General features: G+C 38.6%; 1 protein-coding gene across 2 annotated transcripts in view; it reads left to right on the top strand.

Moving 5' to 3' along the window:
• The window catches only part of LOC108965755, a 162806-nt gene extending 149898 nt beyond the window's left edge, over positions 1-12908 (top strand). The window contains exons 11-19 of one of the 2 annotated variants that reach the window (XM_018928358.1): positions 9867-10058; positions 10118-10524; positions 10583-10798; positions 10871-11204; positions 11269-11535; positions 11600-11783; positions 11886-12092; positions 12153-12354; positions 12431-12908. In XM_018928358.1, the coding sequence (XP_018783903.1) occupies positions 9867-10058; positions 10118-10524; positions 10583-10798; positions 10871-11204; positions 11269-11535; positions 11600-11783; positions 11886-12092; positions 12153-12354; positions 12431-12536 (2115 nt within the window). In that variant the 3' untranslated portion in view covers positions 12537-12908. Of the gene's footprint in view, positions 1-9866; positions 10059-10117; positions 10525-10582; positions 10799-10870; positions 11205-11268; positions 11536-11599; positions 11784-11885; positions 12093-12152; positions 12355-12409 lie in introns of both variants that reach the window. The other variant, XM_018928357.1, reaches the window with a different exon arrangement.
• The last annotated feature ends 5518 nt before the right edge of the window (positions 12909-18426 follow it).

The raw sequence follows: 18426 nt of genomic DNA, 5'->3' as shown, positions 1-18426 counted from the left end.
AAGCTAACTACTACTTCTCTTCAATCGCATGCAAATAAATAAAGGTCCGCTTTCTATTTAGCTGTAATTAATCAATAAAAGCATTTAATTACATGACACCTGATTGCCGCCAACACGCCACACCCCTCCATTTAAACATTTAAGAATTCGATGCGGGTGGTCGAACCACCCCTAATTAAATATGCCTGTCGCATACGTACCACAAAATGCCAGCAAGTGTAACCGAATACTACGAGTGATGTAAGAGTATTTAAAGCGCATCGATTAGTTGAAGACCGCTCAAGTTCAGTGACATTAGCAACAGTTGTTAATGCATTCGGAAAATGTCATTATACATATATTATACCAGCAAATGCATTTGCTAAATGTAACTTAGTACTTAATTACTAATTAATTAAGCAAGACTAAACTAAAATGAATAATTAATTTTAATTAGTAAGTAATTGGTTTATTCAATTAATATTTAAAATTAATTAAATTAAATTTAAATTAATTAAGTAATGAATTAATTACGTACTAATTAATAACCAACATTTAGTACTACGAAATAAAATTTAAGTAATTTTAGTCGTAGTACTAAATATTTTGAAAAAAAAGTTGTATGCTCATGGGAAATTGGAAAAATTACAATGAAAACACTAAATTTTTATATACATACTAACAACATTTAAGAGACTCACATTGTGTTAAGTTAGGTAAAGAGGGTGTTTTCTAGTGAGGTCACAAATGAGTCCACTTTTACAGCCAGAAACGATTGTCGCATATCGACAAAACGCCATGAGCATGCCACAGATTTATTAATACAGCCAATACCAATCCCAGCCAATTCACAGAGTCCACAAAAGCTATGGCAACCGAGATGTTTCAAGCTTGGTCTGGTGAAAGCTAAACAGTGGAGAGCAAAGAATTTAGTTGTTTCTAACGCTCGTTCCCATCCTGATAGAATTTGATTATGGATACATTTATTTTAAGCTCATCTTTTCTCCAATTTTCGACGATACCGCCGTCAACCAGACAAGTTGAATATGAAAGTATCTGGATGCTACTGCTAGGGAGGACATGCACTCCTTAACTAGCTTTGAACTCACAGTCCGCGAGCTGAAAATTTCTATAGCAACTCTTCTATCAGAGTGGACTCCTCTCAAAGAAGCCGCACTTGGGAGAAGTACATCTGCTGCTTCCTTGATGACTGCCACTTCTGCTTAAAAGACACTACAATGGTTTAGCAGTCTGAAACAATAATTGATTGAGAGCTCAAGACAGAAGACTCCCCATCAACCTAGCTCTTGAACTTCGACCTATCCGTAAAAAGCCTCACTGCGTTTTTTCTCCAGCGACGCCGTCCACACCCATATATCTCTCAGAGGTATGTGCTAGGAAAAGATGCCGCTGGAAATAAGTTCCGCGGCGCAGAAAGCCATGTAATCAGATGTGGTCAAGGTGTGAGCAACCCTTGATGTGTCCAGTTGCACAGAATCTAATAGCAACCTAGAATGGCATAAAGTGCCATTGTTGGCCTAGTATTCAGTACACCAATGAGAGACTCCTTTACGAGCACAATCTACGAGATAAATACACTATAGCACAGTATTGGCTTAACTGCGGTTTCGCAAAGCCAAGGCATAACTTTTGGTGAGACCCATCTTGCTTTCAGAACAAGTTGCTATATGTGAGGTTTTGCATTTTTTGAAAGCTGGATAGAAGAAGAGGTGCTACAGCGCATGAACCATCACCTCAATCAGACAAACTTTGGGCAATTTGGTCACATTAAACTACTTTCAAAATATTTATTTTATTCATACTCATCTATATGACACGGAGTGTAAAATGTTTATATGTTTTACCGGATATAATTATGGTGATTTCCGCCTAAGTTTCAATAATTCGGTAGGAATAGCTACTATGCAATCTAATGTGGAGCAAGTTTCTTTGCTCTTAATAGGTCAGGTTAGATAATTTTTGAAAGCAAAAAAAAAAACTGAGTTAGTGAAGAGGAAGTAGAGGGGCATGGTTAATTTTTTAAGAATTAAAAGCATTTTAATTCGATTCTCGGCAAAGAGTTCTATAGAGAATTTTATAACAAAGTTGAAGGAAATGAAAATATCTACTGCCTTTATATTAACACCAGATTAAGAAGGTTGCAGAAAATGTCTAGAACAGGGCACCAGGGAAACAATGGATGCTCGCATTGGCTAGACTGTGCTGTATGCATTTGGACTTCCCACGGTATGACACACTGGAGGAGGTATTGATTGTGAGGCCGCAGAATCTGTTAAAATGCGCGTCAGGCATTCTAAAGGATGACTTCCCTTCTTGAAGCAGCTAGACTTCATCTGGTATCGCAAAGGACCAAACTGGTCTATGCTTATTGGCCTACCAGATTAACCTAACCCTTATACCAACAATTGAACTGAGTCTTTATTATTACTTGTATTTTAAAATATTAGTTTTCCACCTTATTTTGACTTCATACAGAAAAAAAAATTTTTTTTAATTCCTACGAGAAAATATCTAATGTTTTAGTGGGTGAGTTTTTTTTTTGTTTATGTTAAAATTTTTGATTGTATAAAAATTATATATGTACTTTACTATGGTAGGTTTTCTCAGAAAATGAAAAAAAAATAACATTTTCAACCCTGAATCTTTTACTGCTGCTACTATGAAATACACGTAGCAGGTAGATGAAATAAAGAATCTTCACTAACAGTTCAGTTATTCAGATATTTTTGATAAAAAGTTAGCCATAAGCACTGAGGTTCACATTTTCGCTATCTGTCATCTTATAGTTCGATACGCTCCTTAACCTCTTGGAGATCGGTCTCACAAACACTTTTTATAGTTATCTGGGTCTCTCCCTGCCCCTCTCTATAACGATACCTTGTAACAAATAACGATTTAGTATCATAGTTGAAACTTAGTTATAGCTCTTTAGATGTTTTTGCTTAACGGCACTTTGTTGGCGTGGCTACGGAGCGATTCTGCCCACCTGCAATGCCAACCCAAGTACACCGTGTCGTATGAGCAACACAGAGTTTGTAAACAATTGTATGCATATTTTTATGCAAATAAAGAAGACTTTTCCTTAAAGCGGTAAATTTTATATTGGATTTTTTTTATTTTTATTTTTTTTTTTTTTTTTKWATWTTTGAGATAAAAAATTCTTCGAAAAAATCAAAAAATCCCATATTAAATAGATGGGAAAAGAAAAATTATTTATATAAAATAAAGTGCTTATTTATGTTGGATCATTTTTTAGAGCAAAAACTGAAACTTCAGTGTACACAAAAAAAGTCGACCAGCGAAATAACGGACATCCTAATGTATAGTATGTACATATACACATTCTTTTAAAATTCTAATCTTCGCACTTCGGGTTAAATAGAATCTCCAACAGCTGGGCATGTGGGGGTCAATTACCGGTATAAGCTTAAATCGCCAACATGCATACAAAAAAAAACCTTACAAACATCCACATATGCTTCCCATATGCATGTTCGGACATTTACATGCGCTGCTTTATGCCGGGGCGCGCAAGTTTGCTGCAATAAGTGTGCACGGCACATGTGTAAATCAAACCGAATATGCATATCATACGAATATACATATGTGTTAATTCATGCTCTCAAAAATACATAACCAAACATACATACATACATTCCATACATACATTACATACATATAGTATATTCCAGATGTGCAAACAAAGTAGTGTTGATCCGCTTAAAGCTGCGCCGTGCCAACGCGCTCAAAGGCCAGCTGGTCGAATCGGATGTGCTGCGGGTGCTTGGGTGTATCCACCGCGAATCTTAAGCACGCTAATTCATCATATTCATGAGCACCATTTGGCCCTGAGTGGCGTCCAACAGCGTTCCTGCAGTTTGGTCAGCAACAGCGTTGGCATTTTCGCACGTCCTCTCGTTTCAATTTTTTCGGCAGTGCTACCAGTTTGCTTTCTTCTTCCTGTTAGCTATGTTGCTAACAGATTTATTTTGTTTGGGCGAAAGTTTTCCCATCGTTTGCACACTTTTTGTAGCTGCCAAGTTTCGTTGCTCTTTTACCGGCCGTTTTCCCCGGTAGTTTTTTGAGTTGGTAAAGTTTGCATTCCAACGAGGCGTATTAGCATCATAATGGGAGCGCGTGTCTTGCCGCTAAGTGTCGAGGGCAACGTGTTTACTTTCCCACTTAATGGCTTCGCTGCACACCAACAATCCTTTTAGGGCTGCTTTCGTTTGCCATTTTACTTATTTAATCCGCGATTTTATTTCTCTTAGCAGCTTTTCATTTCAATTTTTATACATAATCTTCCGCTTTTTTTTCTTGTTTTGTCACTCTAAGGCTCACTGAACTAAGTGCTTCCGCTTATAGCCCTCAACACACCAACTTTTACAGTTTTACGTGTACATAAGATTACCATTTCTCCGCGAACTGGACGTAAAACTGTTTGAGGGGGTGAATAAAAAAGTTGTATTCATAGATCCGTTGGTTAAGAACGAGTTTAAGCTAAAAAAAATTTGTCTAAACAGCAAACAGTTATTGCTATCGGACTGCTCAAACTCAAATCCTTCTATGACATGAAAATGTCGCGAAATTTGGCAACTCATGTGATACAAAGCACCGCTGCAATCTTCTAAAAAAATTTGCGATCGGACAACTATGACATATAGCCACCATAAAAATAAACCGAACAAGCTCAAGTCCTTATATGGAAAAGTTTTTTATTTGATAAAGTTACTTCACAAAACTCACCATATATTTTTATCCAAAGCAGCGCTGCATCTCCGAAAAAATGTTTGCGATCGGACACCTATAGCATATAGCTGTCATACAAATTTTCCGATCAAACTCAGGTCTTTGTATGGCAAACTTTTTTATTTGAGAAAGTTTCTTCACGAAACTCATCACAGATATTTTTCTAAAGCATCGCTGCAATCTCCGAAAAAATTGTTCAGATCGGACATATTTAGCTTATAGCCACCATACAAACTTACCGATCAAACTGAAGTCCTTGTATGAAAAACTTTTCTATTTGACAACGTTTCTTCACGAAACTCAAAACAGATATTTTTTCAAAGCAGCGCTGCAATCTCCGAAAAAATTGTTTAGATCAAACATCTGTAGTTTATAGCTGCCATACAATCTTGTGAATCAAACTCAAATTCTTTTATGGCAAACTTTTTTATTTGAGAAAGTTTCTTCACGAAACTCACCACAGATATTTTTCTAAAGCATCGCTGCAATCTCCGAAAAAATTGTACAGATCGGACATATTTAGCTTATAGCCACCATACAAACTTACCGATCAAACTATGAAACTATATGAAAAACTTTTCTATTTGACAACGTTTCTTCACGAAACTCAAAACAGATATTTTTAAAAAGCAGCGCTGCAATCTGAAAAAAAATTATTCAGATCGGACAGCTTTGGTATAATTTTTTCCTCACATTTTACCATTCCAAAGGCAAGACACTTCTCACCACACAATTTGCTGCTTTAATGGAACTTTTTCCCTTCTGGCGCGCTCTATCTTCAACTCTCATTATTCACACTGCCTATATGTATGCTGTTTGTATGTGTCTGAATAACGGCAGTTTCTATAATTTTGCTGGCAAAGCAATAAAACTTGATGGATGACCAGCAGAATGCACCACACGACACCAGCATCACCTCGATTGCCCAATAACAGGACGACGAACATTACATATTAGCTTTGACACCAGCAGTTGCATTTTGCCGCATCCATTCACCAACCGATTGAAGTGTGAACCGTGAAGGCGCGCTTCAGACGACCAGCATGCATAGCACCAAACATCAGTACAACGAATGCGAATTCTACCCTAGTCATTACTGGAGAGCGGTGCAACGCATAATTGCTATCTTTGGGTGGGCACTGTCGTTATTCATCTTGCTTCGAGCTAAATTGGCAAGCCCATTGCAATTGCCGCACTCCAAAGTTTATCCAAATATCGTATATCACTATGAGGCAAATATACATAACTTCGAAATTGAATTTAAGATATGGCTTCTGTTATTAGCAATGCATTGCGTACAGGCGATAGCTATTCTAATGCTACGGGTGGTTTTAGATCGGCGTACGCGACTCTAAATCGGTCAATACAGACCGGTTCTTTAGCGTAGACTGTTATAACCGAGTTTACACAACCGTTCTTCCTTTCTGCTGTTTGACCAATTTGAAATTCAAAGTGCTGCCAGGTCCTTCTCCACCTGGTCTTACCAACGGAATGGAGGTTTTCCATCGAATGCTTTCAAAGCTGGAGCGTTTTCATCCATTCGGACAACATGACCTTCCCAATGTAGCCGCTATCTCTTAATTCGCTGAACTATGCTAATCGTATGCAATATTCGCCCTTTCCAATGCACTAAGGATCATAAATCATCCACTGAACCTTTCTCGTAACGACGACTTATCAGACGTTGTCATCGTCCATGCCTCTATACCATATAGCAGTGCTGGAGCAATGAGTGACTTATAGAGCTAGGTTTTCGTTCGTCGAGAGAGGACTTTACTTCCCTATTGCCTACTCAATCCGAAGTAGCACCTGTTGGCAAGAGTTATACCGCGTGGGATTTCGTGGCTGACGTTGTTGTTGGTTTTAATACTAGTTCCAAGATACACAAAATTATAAACAACTTCGAAGTTATGACGGTCAACAGTCTCGTGGGAGCCGAGTCGCGAGTGCGACGACTGTTTGTTTGAAATATCTCGGTCTTGCCCTCTTTTACTGCCAGACCCACTTCCTTCGCTTTCTTATCTAGTCTGAAAAAAGTAGAACTAACGGTGCGGGTGTTGAGGCCAATGATATCAACATCAACGGCGTACATCATCAGCGGTACACACTTATAAAAGATTGTACCCTTCCTATTTAATTCTGCATTGTATTGACCTATTTAATTCTGCAGCTCGAATTATTATCTCCAGCAGCAGATTGAGTCCTTCCCGACTATGACGAAGCTTTTGCTGTTGCCCAACTTCAGTTTCCACAGCCGTATTAGTTTTGCGGGGTACCAAATTCAGAAATTGCGGCATATAGGCAACTGCTTTTCGTGCTGTAGAAAGCAGCTTTGAAATCGACGAAGATGTGGTGTGTGTCGATCTTCTTTTCGCGGATATTTTGGCGTATGGTGATAAGATCCAATAAGTTTTTTGATGGATCCGCTCCATCGTCATCGATTGGAGAATCGGATTCACCATCTCCTGGTGTACTGCTTTCACTGCTATTCAGCAGGCTTGAGAAGTGTTTCTTCCATCATTTTAGTATATAGTGTAGACGCTGAATATTCAAGATCAGCAACCCCTTTAGTCTTACAATTTCCACAGATTGTTCTGCACTTTCATGAATCATTTTTGAGCCTAAATTATTACTATTAAAGATGAACAAAAGTCTTCCCGAAAGTTTCACTGAAATTCAATCTCATAATTACACATAGGCAGACAATTTTAATTGCAATTTTTTATGACAAAAAACAAAATGCTTACTGAGGTCAAACTCTTTAATAAATTTTGACAACTACTATTATTATGCATGCGTATATTTTCAGTTTATAAATTACAATAATATATGTAAGTTATAAATGTTTTTGCTTGAGGTTCAATTGAAACCAGAAGGGCACTAAACAACCGCAAACTAATTTAGATTAGTTAAATTGCACCGAAAAGTGTATTGTGGCTTATCCACATTCCACTACACAAATGGCACGCATAAAGTCATAAACATTTAGTGTTCAAGAAGAAGTATAATTTAATGTCATAGCTAATAATTTAGCTTTATTATAAAGATAACACTTTACCACTATATTGCGATTATGTTTTAAAAATGATTTGGGGCAAGCCTCGAATAACTTTCAGCCAAGAAGCTCAATTTTCGATCACTTCTTTCAGAAATTGTCAGAACATATATCAGAAATGACGCGCAGATTATTCTTCGCCAATCATCTCGAGTTCAGCTGCGTATCTTTACATAACACGAGCAAAAGCTACAAGGTCTGACCGAGAACTTAAATTTAGTACCACGGGGAGCAGCTAGCCCTTGGAGCTCGCTCCAATATATTCATTGGGCTTGGCTCTTTGCAGAGATTCATGGTGGCTGTGGTTTAAACCTAAATGCAGGTAGAATTGATCTTCAGTTCAGTGTGGAGTCGCACTGTGGCTGGGTACCGGACCCACATCATCAAAGGTTTTGGGTAGGCCTCGAATCCGACCAAGATGGAAAAGGTGTTTCTTCCACCTGACCAATCGTAACGAAATTGTAATTGCAGAAAGCATGTATTATTTCGGGCCCTGATCTAAGCGATGTTTTGATGAATATGCATTTAAGCACCGTGTAATAAGACCGTCGTCGGCAGGCACTTACGTAACTCATAACGACTGTTGTTCGTTGGTTGTGTGATATGTAGCGCCGTTTTTTTAGAACCAGAGGTGGTTCACATCAACATCCTCCGATTTACATACGAAAAACATATATTACATATATTATAAGAAAAGTGAAATAAATTTGAATTTGAATTTGAATTATGCTTAGCTTTATAGCATTTCCAGTTTGAAATGTGGAGCAATGATCCCCTCTGCCCAGAGAAGCCACCAAACAGTGGCTTTTTGAGGATGTAATGGCGATTCGTGAGCGTTGGGTTCCAATACTTACACGACTTGGATTTTGCGAGCCGGCAAATCAAGATACTTCCTCAAAATATTCTATAAAGTGGACTGACGCAGCTCCAGTTATTGCGTGCGATGGCGGATGGACTTATTCGATACTCTGCTCCACAGCAGCAATAGCGTCTTCAGTGCATACTGTACGGCGACGCTAAGAATACCCTTTACCTGCTGGAATAAACTTTGTGGAAAACATATGTTTTCCCGAAAATGTTACAATGTTTTCCCGAATTACCGACTTTTTTGGGTGATATGAACCGAATATTAACGCAGCTCAGGATGCGTCTCGCGCACCAAGTCTGTTCATTATGAAATTTCAAACAAAACTGTTTATAAATCAGGCAATAGCTGACAAAACGGCCAACAACGAAAAAAGTGTTACCACACGTCTAAAAAACCCGTTAGCAGAGTCCATTTTCGAATGAGGAAAGGTAGGAAAAAAATAATTGAGTTATTTTTTAGCACAGACTTTCCTGAAGGGTTTTTGCAGCAAGTTTCTACTTTTAGCCATAAAACCGCAATTTATTTCAGCTTCGTATTAAACATGATTGTTGCGTGTCTATTTCGGATGATCTAAAACTATAAAGAGACAATTCGCAATTAATCGATAAAGGTGGAGTCATTTTTTTTACTGAACCACACTAACAAACCTACACAGAGCCACACGAATGAGAACGCCAATTAAAGTATCAAGACACAAGTGGTCACCCACTACACCCAACTACCGTCAATATTGAACTAGACTTGAATTTAAATTTTTCCCTTAGTGCACTTGGCTTATACATTTATTTCCTTCGCTTTTGCATCTAATTGTTGATATTAATGTACCCCAATACGCATCCTCCACTACAAACCCACATATGGCAGTTACAATAAACATTTATTCACATTTTAAACTGAAACTGTAACTAATATTGTACATCGTAGTTTCCAAAAGTAATTGCGCTAATAATCTGGAGTCACACTGTAGCTTGTCCTTGTAGCCAAACTTAGGCACCGTTAACTAATTTCCCTACACCACTGTCTTAATTGGACTACGGACAAGAACTTTCTTGCATCGTCATAAAAATTCTTCTACTTCCGCTGTCCAATCCTAAACTTTCCCAGTTTGTGTGATAATCTCTGTCAGCAAATTGGACACAATTTCTCTAGTTATTTTGGGCTTTCAATAGAAGACTAACTCTGCTGTTTTTACAGGACTACGTGACGGTTTACGATGGCTACACCACACGTGACCCGGTTGTGTTGAAGTTTTGCGGCGGCGGGCAAGCAGTGCCGGCAGCCGTGTCCAGCGGACCAGAGTTATTGGTGGAATTTACAACTTCGCCTTTTGGTACATTCACAGGCACATCTTCACAAGTGCTGCCGCTCTATGGCTTTCAATTAGACGTATGGATATTATGCGCAGATTAGTCAATTGAATAACTTATACAACAAAATATTTGCAGGTTGAAGTGATTTTCGTTGATGTAATGAGTCCCACGTACTCGAAGAACAAAAAACCGTGTGAGTTTTGGATACGCGGTGCTGGACGTGGCATACTAGAAAGCCCAAAGCATTCACTGGCGCCGAATACCACTTGCCTATATCATTTACAAGGCATGGGTGTGTTTAAAACTTTCGATCATCTGAGTTTGTCGCGCCGCACCAGTGCACAAGGTATGAATCAACCGCTCTCCCGTTTCAAGGTGTGGATCTCGATGATGAAATTCAACTTGGATCCGGAATTCGGTCAGATGGATGAGACATCGGTAGGCGCAATTGGCGTACTGCAAACGCATGAAGATTGTAGTGGCATGCTGCGCATCTGGGACGGTGCTCTAAGGGAGCCGCCGGCATGCAAAGATCTCAATTGGTAAGCGGACAAGTATTTGGATGCGTTTCAATCCAACATAAATATTATTGTTTTGTAGCGCCAGCGACGCACCTACACATCCGTTAGTCTCACATTACAGTCACAATTCGACAAATGTTATAGCGCGTTATTGCCGTGGGACGGTACCGCGCACCTGTGATCGTTCGAATATCAACGAGACTTATGCGCGGCCCTGCACGATATCCGAGAGTTATGTGTCAAGCAGCGATAGCATAACACTGGAACTCAAGAACACAGAGTCAACTGTGTTGCGGTAAGTGTCAGCTATATGGCAGCGGGGACCTCTACCGTATGCACAAGTCTAAGCCGTTTCATTTACTTTTAGACCACTGGAATTCAAATTGAAGTACGAATTCATCGATCTGCATCAGGACGGTCTGCCGCTTGCTGGCGGCGAGAACGATTGTAATCGTAAGTTCGTCAGCAGCCTTATGGATCGGAAAGACCCGGCGATCTTTCGCAGCGTGCGCAACATATTCCTCTTCGGGCGTGGCGGCACACGAAACCTGAAATGCATTTACAAGTTTGAGGGTCAACGCGGTGAGCGTATACGCATCAAATTACGTAAAGTTACCACACTAAATAGGCCATGCATGTCGCGGGTGGACGAGGACATAAATCGCTCCTTCTGCTACGGCGATACTAATGCGCGCATTGAGGTAAGTAAATCCAAGGTTAATGAAAATTGTTGAAGCAAAAGACTAACTAATACCAATTTTTCAGATTTTTGAACGTCCTTATCACGACTCGATTTTGTTGCCACGCGGTTGTCTATGCAATTCGTCGAACTCGTCACATCTACCTGTTGAATACACCTCAACCAGTCGGGATCTCGAAGTTCACTTGACTGCAATCAATATGACCACACTTGACGATCCGGACGCCATCAACTTTGAGGGCATGTTTGAATTTATCAAAGGACCAGCAAGCTGTAAAGACGGCCGACGCAAGTTCGGCCCCAGTGGCACTATCCACATGACATTCGGTGATGTGAGTGTGATTTACCTCAGACTAATAAAACTGTGTAAGATTTTCAATATTTTCATTTCATTAGATGGAATGCCGCACGCGACCTTGGTTAATAGAGCCATCCAATGGTAACAAATTTTTATATGTGCGCCTGAAATCAATATTCTTGCGTAAATACAATCCGAAGAAAGCATTGAATACAACCGTGGTGGGCACCAGTTCTTATCGTTGCGAAACGAAGGCGCGAGTTGTGCTTACAACTTCTGAAGGTAAGCCTAGAAATAGTCTTAAACGACTGGACAAGTAGAGTGGACTAGATGGTGCTAAACTTCTTTTTTCATACATGCTTACTATGGAATGTCCTTTTTTAGGTTTGACAATAACCGCCTGTCCGCTTTCGCCCGATTCAAAGGCCTACGAGTTTGTGGAAATCTTCAGCGCTGGCTGGAATGAGCGCCCCATTTACTCAATTGCGAATCGCTCAAAGGCCATTAGTGTTGAGTATCTACGCCCTGAGAATGGCGATTTTACATTTAATTGGATGGAATTGGTTCCTAGACCAGTATTAAGTATTGCAGGTAAGCATAGCACTGCTTGTATTGCGAATCAAAATTCTAATATTTCTTCAACACTTGCAGAAGACTGTCAGTACAAGTGTTCCGAGCTCGGTGCTTGCGTCAACGCGAGCGTTTGGTGCGACGGCATTGTACACTGCCCTTCCGGCGACGATGAGACTTTCCTACAATGTTCGGCCATTATGAAACTGCCCACTGAGATATTGGCCACGTTGTGTCTCATCATTGTGCTGCTGTGCTGTGCGTTTGCCGCCTTCGCATACAAGTGAGTGCCATCTGCCAGAACACCGCTGAAGAGCAAGCAGCAAAATCTCATTTAGACGTTTTGCTTTTCATTGCAGGAAAATCAAGCGCAAATTTCGTGGTTCATCCGTGCTGCAGACACGCCTCAAATCTTTGAGTTCTATGGATACTGCGGTACTGGAGGAGAAGGAGGTGATTTGCTGACAAAACGACAATTCTGTGCGATATGTTGAGATCGATCGTGTGACCACAGTCTGACCACTTTCGATTGCAACTTTAAAATTCGTGCAGAATTGTGCCCCGGAACAATTCAAAGTGTTGCCGAAACTGGCGGAAATACGAGTATTCGTTTAAGTGCGAAGCTACAAACAAACCACAAAACTAATACGAGTATGTGTGTACGACCCGATTCACCTGTTTTTATGCATTTGAATTTTATTCGAAAATTTCGTATGTAAGTTTTTACCCGTCAACTAACAGTACATATTACCATATTACACAACTCTAGCTCTCGTCTCTACGCAATGATCCAATGATCTCTGTAATGTTTTCAATACAAGAAAATGCAAAAATATACTTTTCTACTACTCATTTTAAGCCGAAAATTAAGACAAAAATCAAACCAAGCAAATTTTTTATATCAATACATGCATGTGTGTGTGTGTACAATGGGTAATCCTAGTCTAGCTGTGTAAAGATGTACTGCAAATCACATTTATGAATGTATGTTTGTAGACACACATGACTCTAAATGAAGCTTTAATCATACAAATTATGTTAATGCGATCAGCAAACTTATATACTTAATCCTTAATCTTCTTGATTTTCAAACTGAGTTAACACTTACGTGAAGCAAGCTTTTGCCTTCACTAACGTTAGGACTCCATTCCTTCTAAAGTTGAGACCACTGATTCGGTAGTAAATTTTAATGATTTCGACTCGCTGTTGAATCGTATATCTTTCCATGATAAAATGGCAAATCTTACTGAAGAACAATGTCAAAAGAGCCAGAAAAAATATCATCCTTTGCTGTCCCTATCGGTCAACTTTTGTAGTGTCCTATTGAAAACTCCTGAAGAAAGGGAGCGCTTTCTTGCGAGTTCAATGAAAACCGATAGTCGACTTTATCAAAACCAGTGATAACTTGTCTTCAGTGTGGATCAAACCGAGTTCAGTTAAGTTCAGCTAAAAGTTCTTCTCATCCACCTAATATGGAACCCATGAATTAGATAAAGCTTTTTCAAATCTTCTTCTCTTTCAAATATTAAATGATATTTCCAAGTATTCGTTGTCCTTTTGAAAAGTACCCAATAGCGCAGCGCGGTATTCAATGTAGAACTGAATCGCAGACGTCCCTCTTCCCTTATTCGGAGCCTCACGTTTTCAACCTGTTGATAAAGTAAAATACCTGGAGTTTAGCTTTGATAGGAAACTTTCATGGAGGCCAAATATTGAGGAGAAATTAAAAAAGCCTGTAGGCGAGCTATAGGGAAAAGTGGAAAAACGCACCAAAGGTTCCCGCTAACAGCAATGGCAATGAGTCAGATATCCATTTATGTAACGAGTTAGTTAAATTTTGACCCACTAAGAATTCTGATCAACCTTGATCAAAAGACTCACATACTCTTATCTCTAATACTAAGAGAGCAATCGTAGGTGTTTTTGCTAAGTATTGTGCAATAGGTATTCAAACCAGAAGACACTCATTACAAGACTGAAGCTGAAATATGTCGGCAGTCATACCTTTGGATAGCAGGAGACATAGCCGAAACTTGCATTGACCGCCTCAATAAATTTGTGATTTGCTTAGTGCGCTTCGTCGATTTATGAGAGTCGCCACGATAAATTTTTATATGAGTTTTAGGTGCCACATAACAGAGTTTTCTATAAGAATTTCAATGAAACTCTTTATTCATGTGAAAGTACATTCAATGCCATTATGTAGTGAACTCGATTTCTGGGCCAATTGACTGGGCCATTTCGTTAGATAACACGTTTACAATAAATCGATGGTGACATTCGCTGTGTGGCTTGTGGCGCCATCCTGTTGGAACCACTTATTGTCCAAATCCATATCATCCAATTAAAGCAAAAATATTCGGTTATCATTGAGCGGTAGCGATTTATATGCACAGTAACGTGCCGGTCTTGATTATCTTTGAAAAAGTACGGCTCAACGACGCCCCCGGCCAATACACCGTACCACACCGTTATTATTTCGGGATGCAATGATGACTAATGGAATACGTGTGAATTGCTGTCTGACCAATAACGCATATACCGAACTTCGGTAGTAAATTTTAATAATTTCGATTCGTTGTTGGATCGTATATCTTTCCATGATGAAATGAAATGCAAATCTCACTGAAGAGAAATGTCAAATAATTTTTATTGGCTAAGATCTTGCTGTAATCGCGAAAAAGTTATTAGGATTGAATCACTATAACATAATGCTGCCATACAAACTGATCGATCGGTATCAAGTGCTTGATTTTAGTAAAGCCTATGGAAGTTGATTTTTCATGAATCATCCTTTTAACAGTTTGGGCTATTGCCGATACCGCGTTTCTAGACCTAGACTCACCTCAGTCAACACAACTCTCTAACAGTATGTAAATTCACATGCTAAACATCCTTAATGTAACTAGTACTAATACTACTATATTAATTCCAAGCTAATATTTCAAGGCTCATCTTTCGCTGATAAATTTTCATACCTTTCTGAACCAAGTTAAGTATGTAGCTCTTCTTCTCAACATATGAAGATGTGGCGGATCCACGTCTTTTAAAACGCCCCCCAAAATTGGAGATTTTATTAAAAATCCAGAAGATTTTACGAAGTAGCAACAATATTGAATTACTCAGAATGGAAGATTAAATAAGTTTATATAATTTAGCGCAGCAAAAAAAAAGGAACTATACAAATCATAGCTACATACACATATTAATATTAAGTAGTGATAACTAACCTCCGGACTTCAAAAATGTATCGCTAACCCATTGTGAGGTCACATAAGTTTTAGGAACTCGTAAATAATCCCAGCATTTATTATGCGACGCACAACATAAACAATTAATTAGAAATGTTAGTAACCAAATCAGAGAAATAGTAATAAATATAATAAAATAAAAACTAAAAATCAAATAATACGATACGATTGCCCTGGTGCTAAAAACAAAAACAAAAACAAACTAAGAAAATATAATTAAATTGTAAGCATTACATAATATTGAAGATATGAAACCGTTATATGCGTTATGCAATTTGAAAGTGCAAAAAGCAAAGTTTTGCAAGCAAAAATAGGCAATAAATGTTTCTTCCCAAAGAGAAGAGAATTTCCAAATGAAGGCAGGCGTCAAGCAAATGAGGTTCAAATAAAGGCAGTCTCAAGTCTTCAGAGCTCGAATATTTTAATAATCTATGTATGTGTGTATGGCAGTGTGCTGCAATAGCAACAACTCTGGCTGGTTGAATTGCATTCTGTGAGAAAGAAGAAAAGCATCTAGGCCAAGTTCTTGAGAATTACTATAGTATAAACGTAGATGTGGGTGATGTGTGTGCAGCCTGTGAAAAGACTTTTAATTGTTGTTCTAGTGTTAAGAATTATGAACTAAAAACAAAAAATACTTGTATTTATATACATATTTAAAAACTATAAGTATAATTTTTTTAATATGAATCACGCATTGTAGCGCCTCTAAGTTATACAAGAAGTCACAAAATCACGTCATACTGAGTAGAAGACCATACACATAACTACATATACTGCAGAGATATGCCGAAGTCGACTAATTTTCAACCAAAAAAATCAGCAAATAAAATACCATAAATACATAACTGCCAAATTGTTTTTTGTTGTATAGAATTGTTTTAGATTTTTTTTTTTTTTAATTTTTGATAGACTGCCATGCTTATTAAAAACAAGTAAAAATATTATACTTGTTCTTAAGTTCGAATTTCAACCTTTTCCTTATTAATATACAGCAATGGATGCAAGTCCATCGACATCAAAACTCATAATTGAGTATACGACTGTGATCAAATAGAAAGGCGAATTTTTTATTTATACTTCGCATGTTTTTCGAAACGTTACATTCTTGCTGTAAGTTGGGAGTACTGTTAGTGACATCTTTGTCACATTTCACATCAAAATATTCACTAGTATTTCAGATACGCGACGGTTTGTGAGGCTCAAATAAGTGCTATAATGCACCATCTCATACTGCATTGGTTATACGTGATCGTTTCGCCACATTTTCAACTAATATCGTGCCGCAACGCCGCAGCAAATTCACATGACCACTCCAAGACCCCGTTTTGACTCAATTGAGGATATAAAAGCTGAATCGAAGAAGGCTCTGATGGCCATCACGATGGAGGAAAGATGACTGGAAAGTTCGTTGGCATAAATGTATTGCAGCCTGAGGGGATTACTTTGACAAAATTCACCTTTCAATTTGATCACAGTAATAAATGGGGTGAAAATATTTTAAGTTAAGAACTAAGTCATTTACAGGGTGGCGACGAATAACTGTTAAACAAGTTTTAATAAAATAAAAAAAAAACCGTTAATCCTTAACTTCGATTTTATTTTTTATTTATTTATTAATTTTTTTTTTTTTTTTTTTTTTGGAAGGCTTTTTCGCGTATTACTTTCCATAATTTCTGTAATTGTCTCTTAACCACATCTATCGTCAAATGTTTTACGTTCTTCGTTTTATCCCATGAAGCCCCATATATCATAATCCAATGGATTAACATTCGGGTAGAAGAGCGGCCATTCTTCTTCTTCTTGGCTCGCATAGACATCGCTTACGCGGTTATAACGGAGTTTACAACAGTTTGTCAGTCGTTTGTCAGTCGTTCTTCCTTTTCGCGATTTGGCGCCAATTGTAGATTCTAAATGTTGTCAGGTCCCTCTCCGCCTGGTCTCTCCAACGGAATGGAGGTCTTCCTCTTCCTCTGCTTCCCTCGACGGATACTGCATTGAATATATTCAGAGCTGAAGTATTTTCATCATTTCATCTACTCGGATGGCATGGCTTAGCAAGCGTAGCCGCTGTCTCTTAATTCCTTGAAGTATGTCAATGTCATTGTAAGACTCATACAGCTCATCGCAGAAGGCCATAAGTCCAAGTCGTATCGATCATCCATGCCTCTGCACCATAAAGCAGACCGGGAATAGTGAGTGACTTATAAAGTCTGGTTTTTCTTCGTCGCGAAACTACTTTACTCCCCAATTGCTTACTAAGAAGTAGTACCTGTTGGCAAAGGTTATTCTGAGTTAAATTTCGAAGCTGATATGATTGTTGGTCTTACAATTGATTCCAAGACAACTTAAATTAGCTACGACTTCGAAGTTATGTCTGTCAATAGTGATGGGGAAGCCAAGTAGCGAGTTCAACGACTGTTTGCTTGATAACAAGAAATATTTCGTCTTGCCCTCGTCAATACCAGCTCCAGCAGTAGATTGAATAAGTCGGACGATAGGGAGTCGCCTTGTCTCGTTTGATATCGAACGGCTCGGAGAGGAACTTCCAGAAAGTGCATTATCATATTCATAGCTATGTGGCGTGGGGCACCATAAGTTTGTTAAGACCTTCTCCAAATAGTATTTTGCATCTATTTTCACTCTTTTTTCAATAAAAATGGGATTTATCTTGCCTTTTTCGGATATCGCCCCCCATACCATGGCAGATGAAACGTGATATCCCAAGAGACTTTAGTAATATCAAATTCATGAAACAACACCTACTCAATAATCTACTTCGTACCCATCCGCATAAGTATCTTAGTATGTTCCTTATCACAAGTGATGGAGGATTGGCTGAGTATATAGTATAGTAAGAGCTGATTTCGTTGCCAGTTGCCGGTTGCTTACAGGACAGGTCTGAAGGCAGTGCATGTAATGAAATTTAGCGCCGGACTTGGCGTAATATTCTGTCAACTGTTGTTGCTTGATTCTGTTTAACGGAACTATGGTCTTAAAGAAGTAAAAATTAATAGCATTTGACAATTTGTCTAGAAACATTGCCGTCTCCCTTTCAAAGAACTAATGGAACATAGCCGATAGGAAGCAAGAGTTTTGAAAAT

This window comes from Bactrocera latifrons, unplaced genomic scaffold (assembly GCF_001853355.1).
Source record: "Bactrocera latifrons isolate USDA-ARS-PBARC rearing strain unplaced genomic scaffold, ASM185335v1 scaffold_147, whole genome shotgun sequence".
NCBI classification, from domain to species: Eukaryota; Metazoa; Arthropoda; class Insecta; order Diptera; family Tephritidae; genus Bactrocera; species Bactrocera latifrons.
The sequence above is the reverse complement of the archived record's forward strand: the minus strand, read 5'-3'. Positions and strand labels throughout refer to the sequence as shown.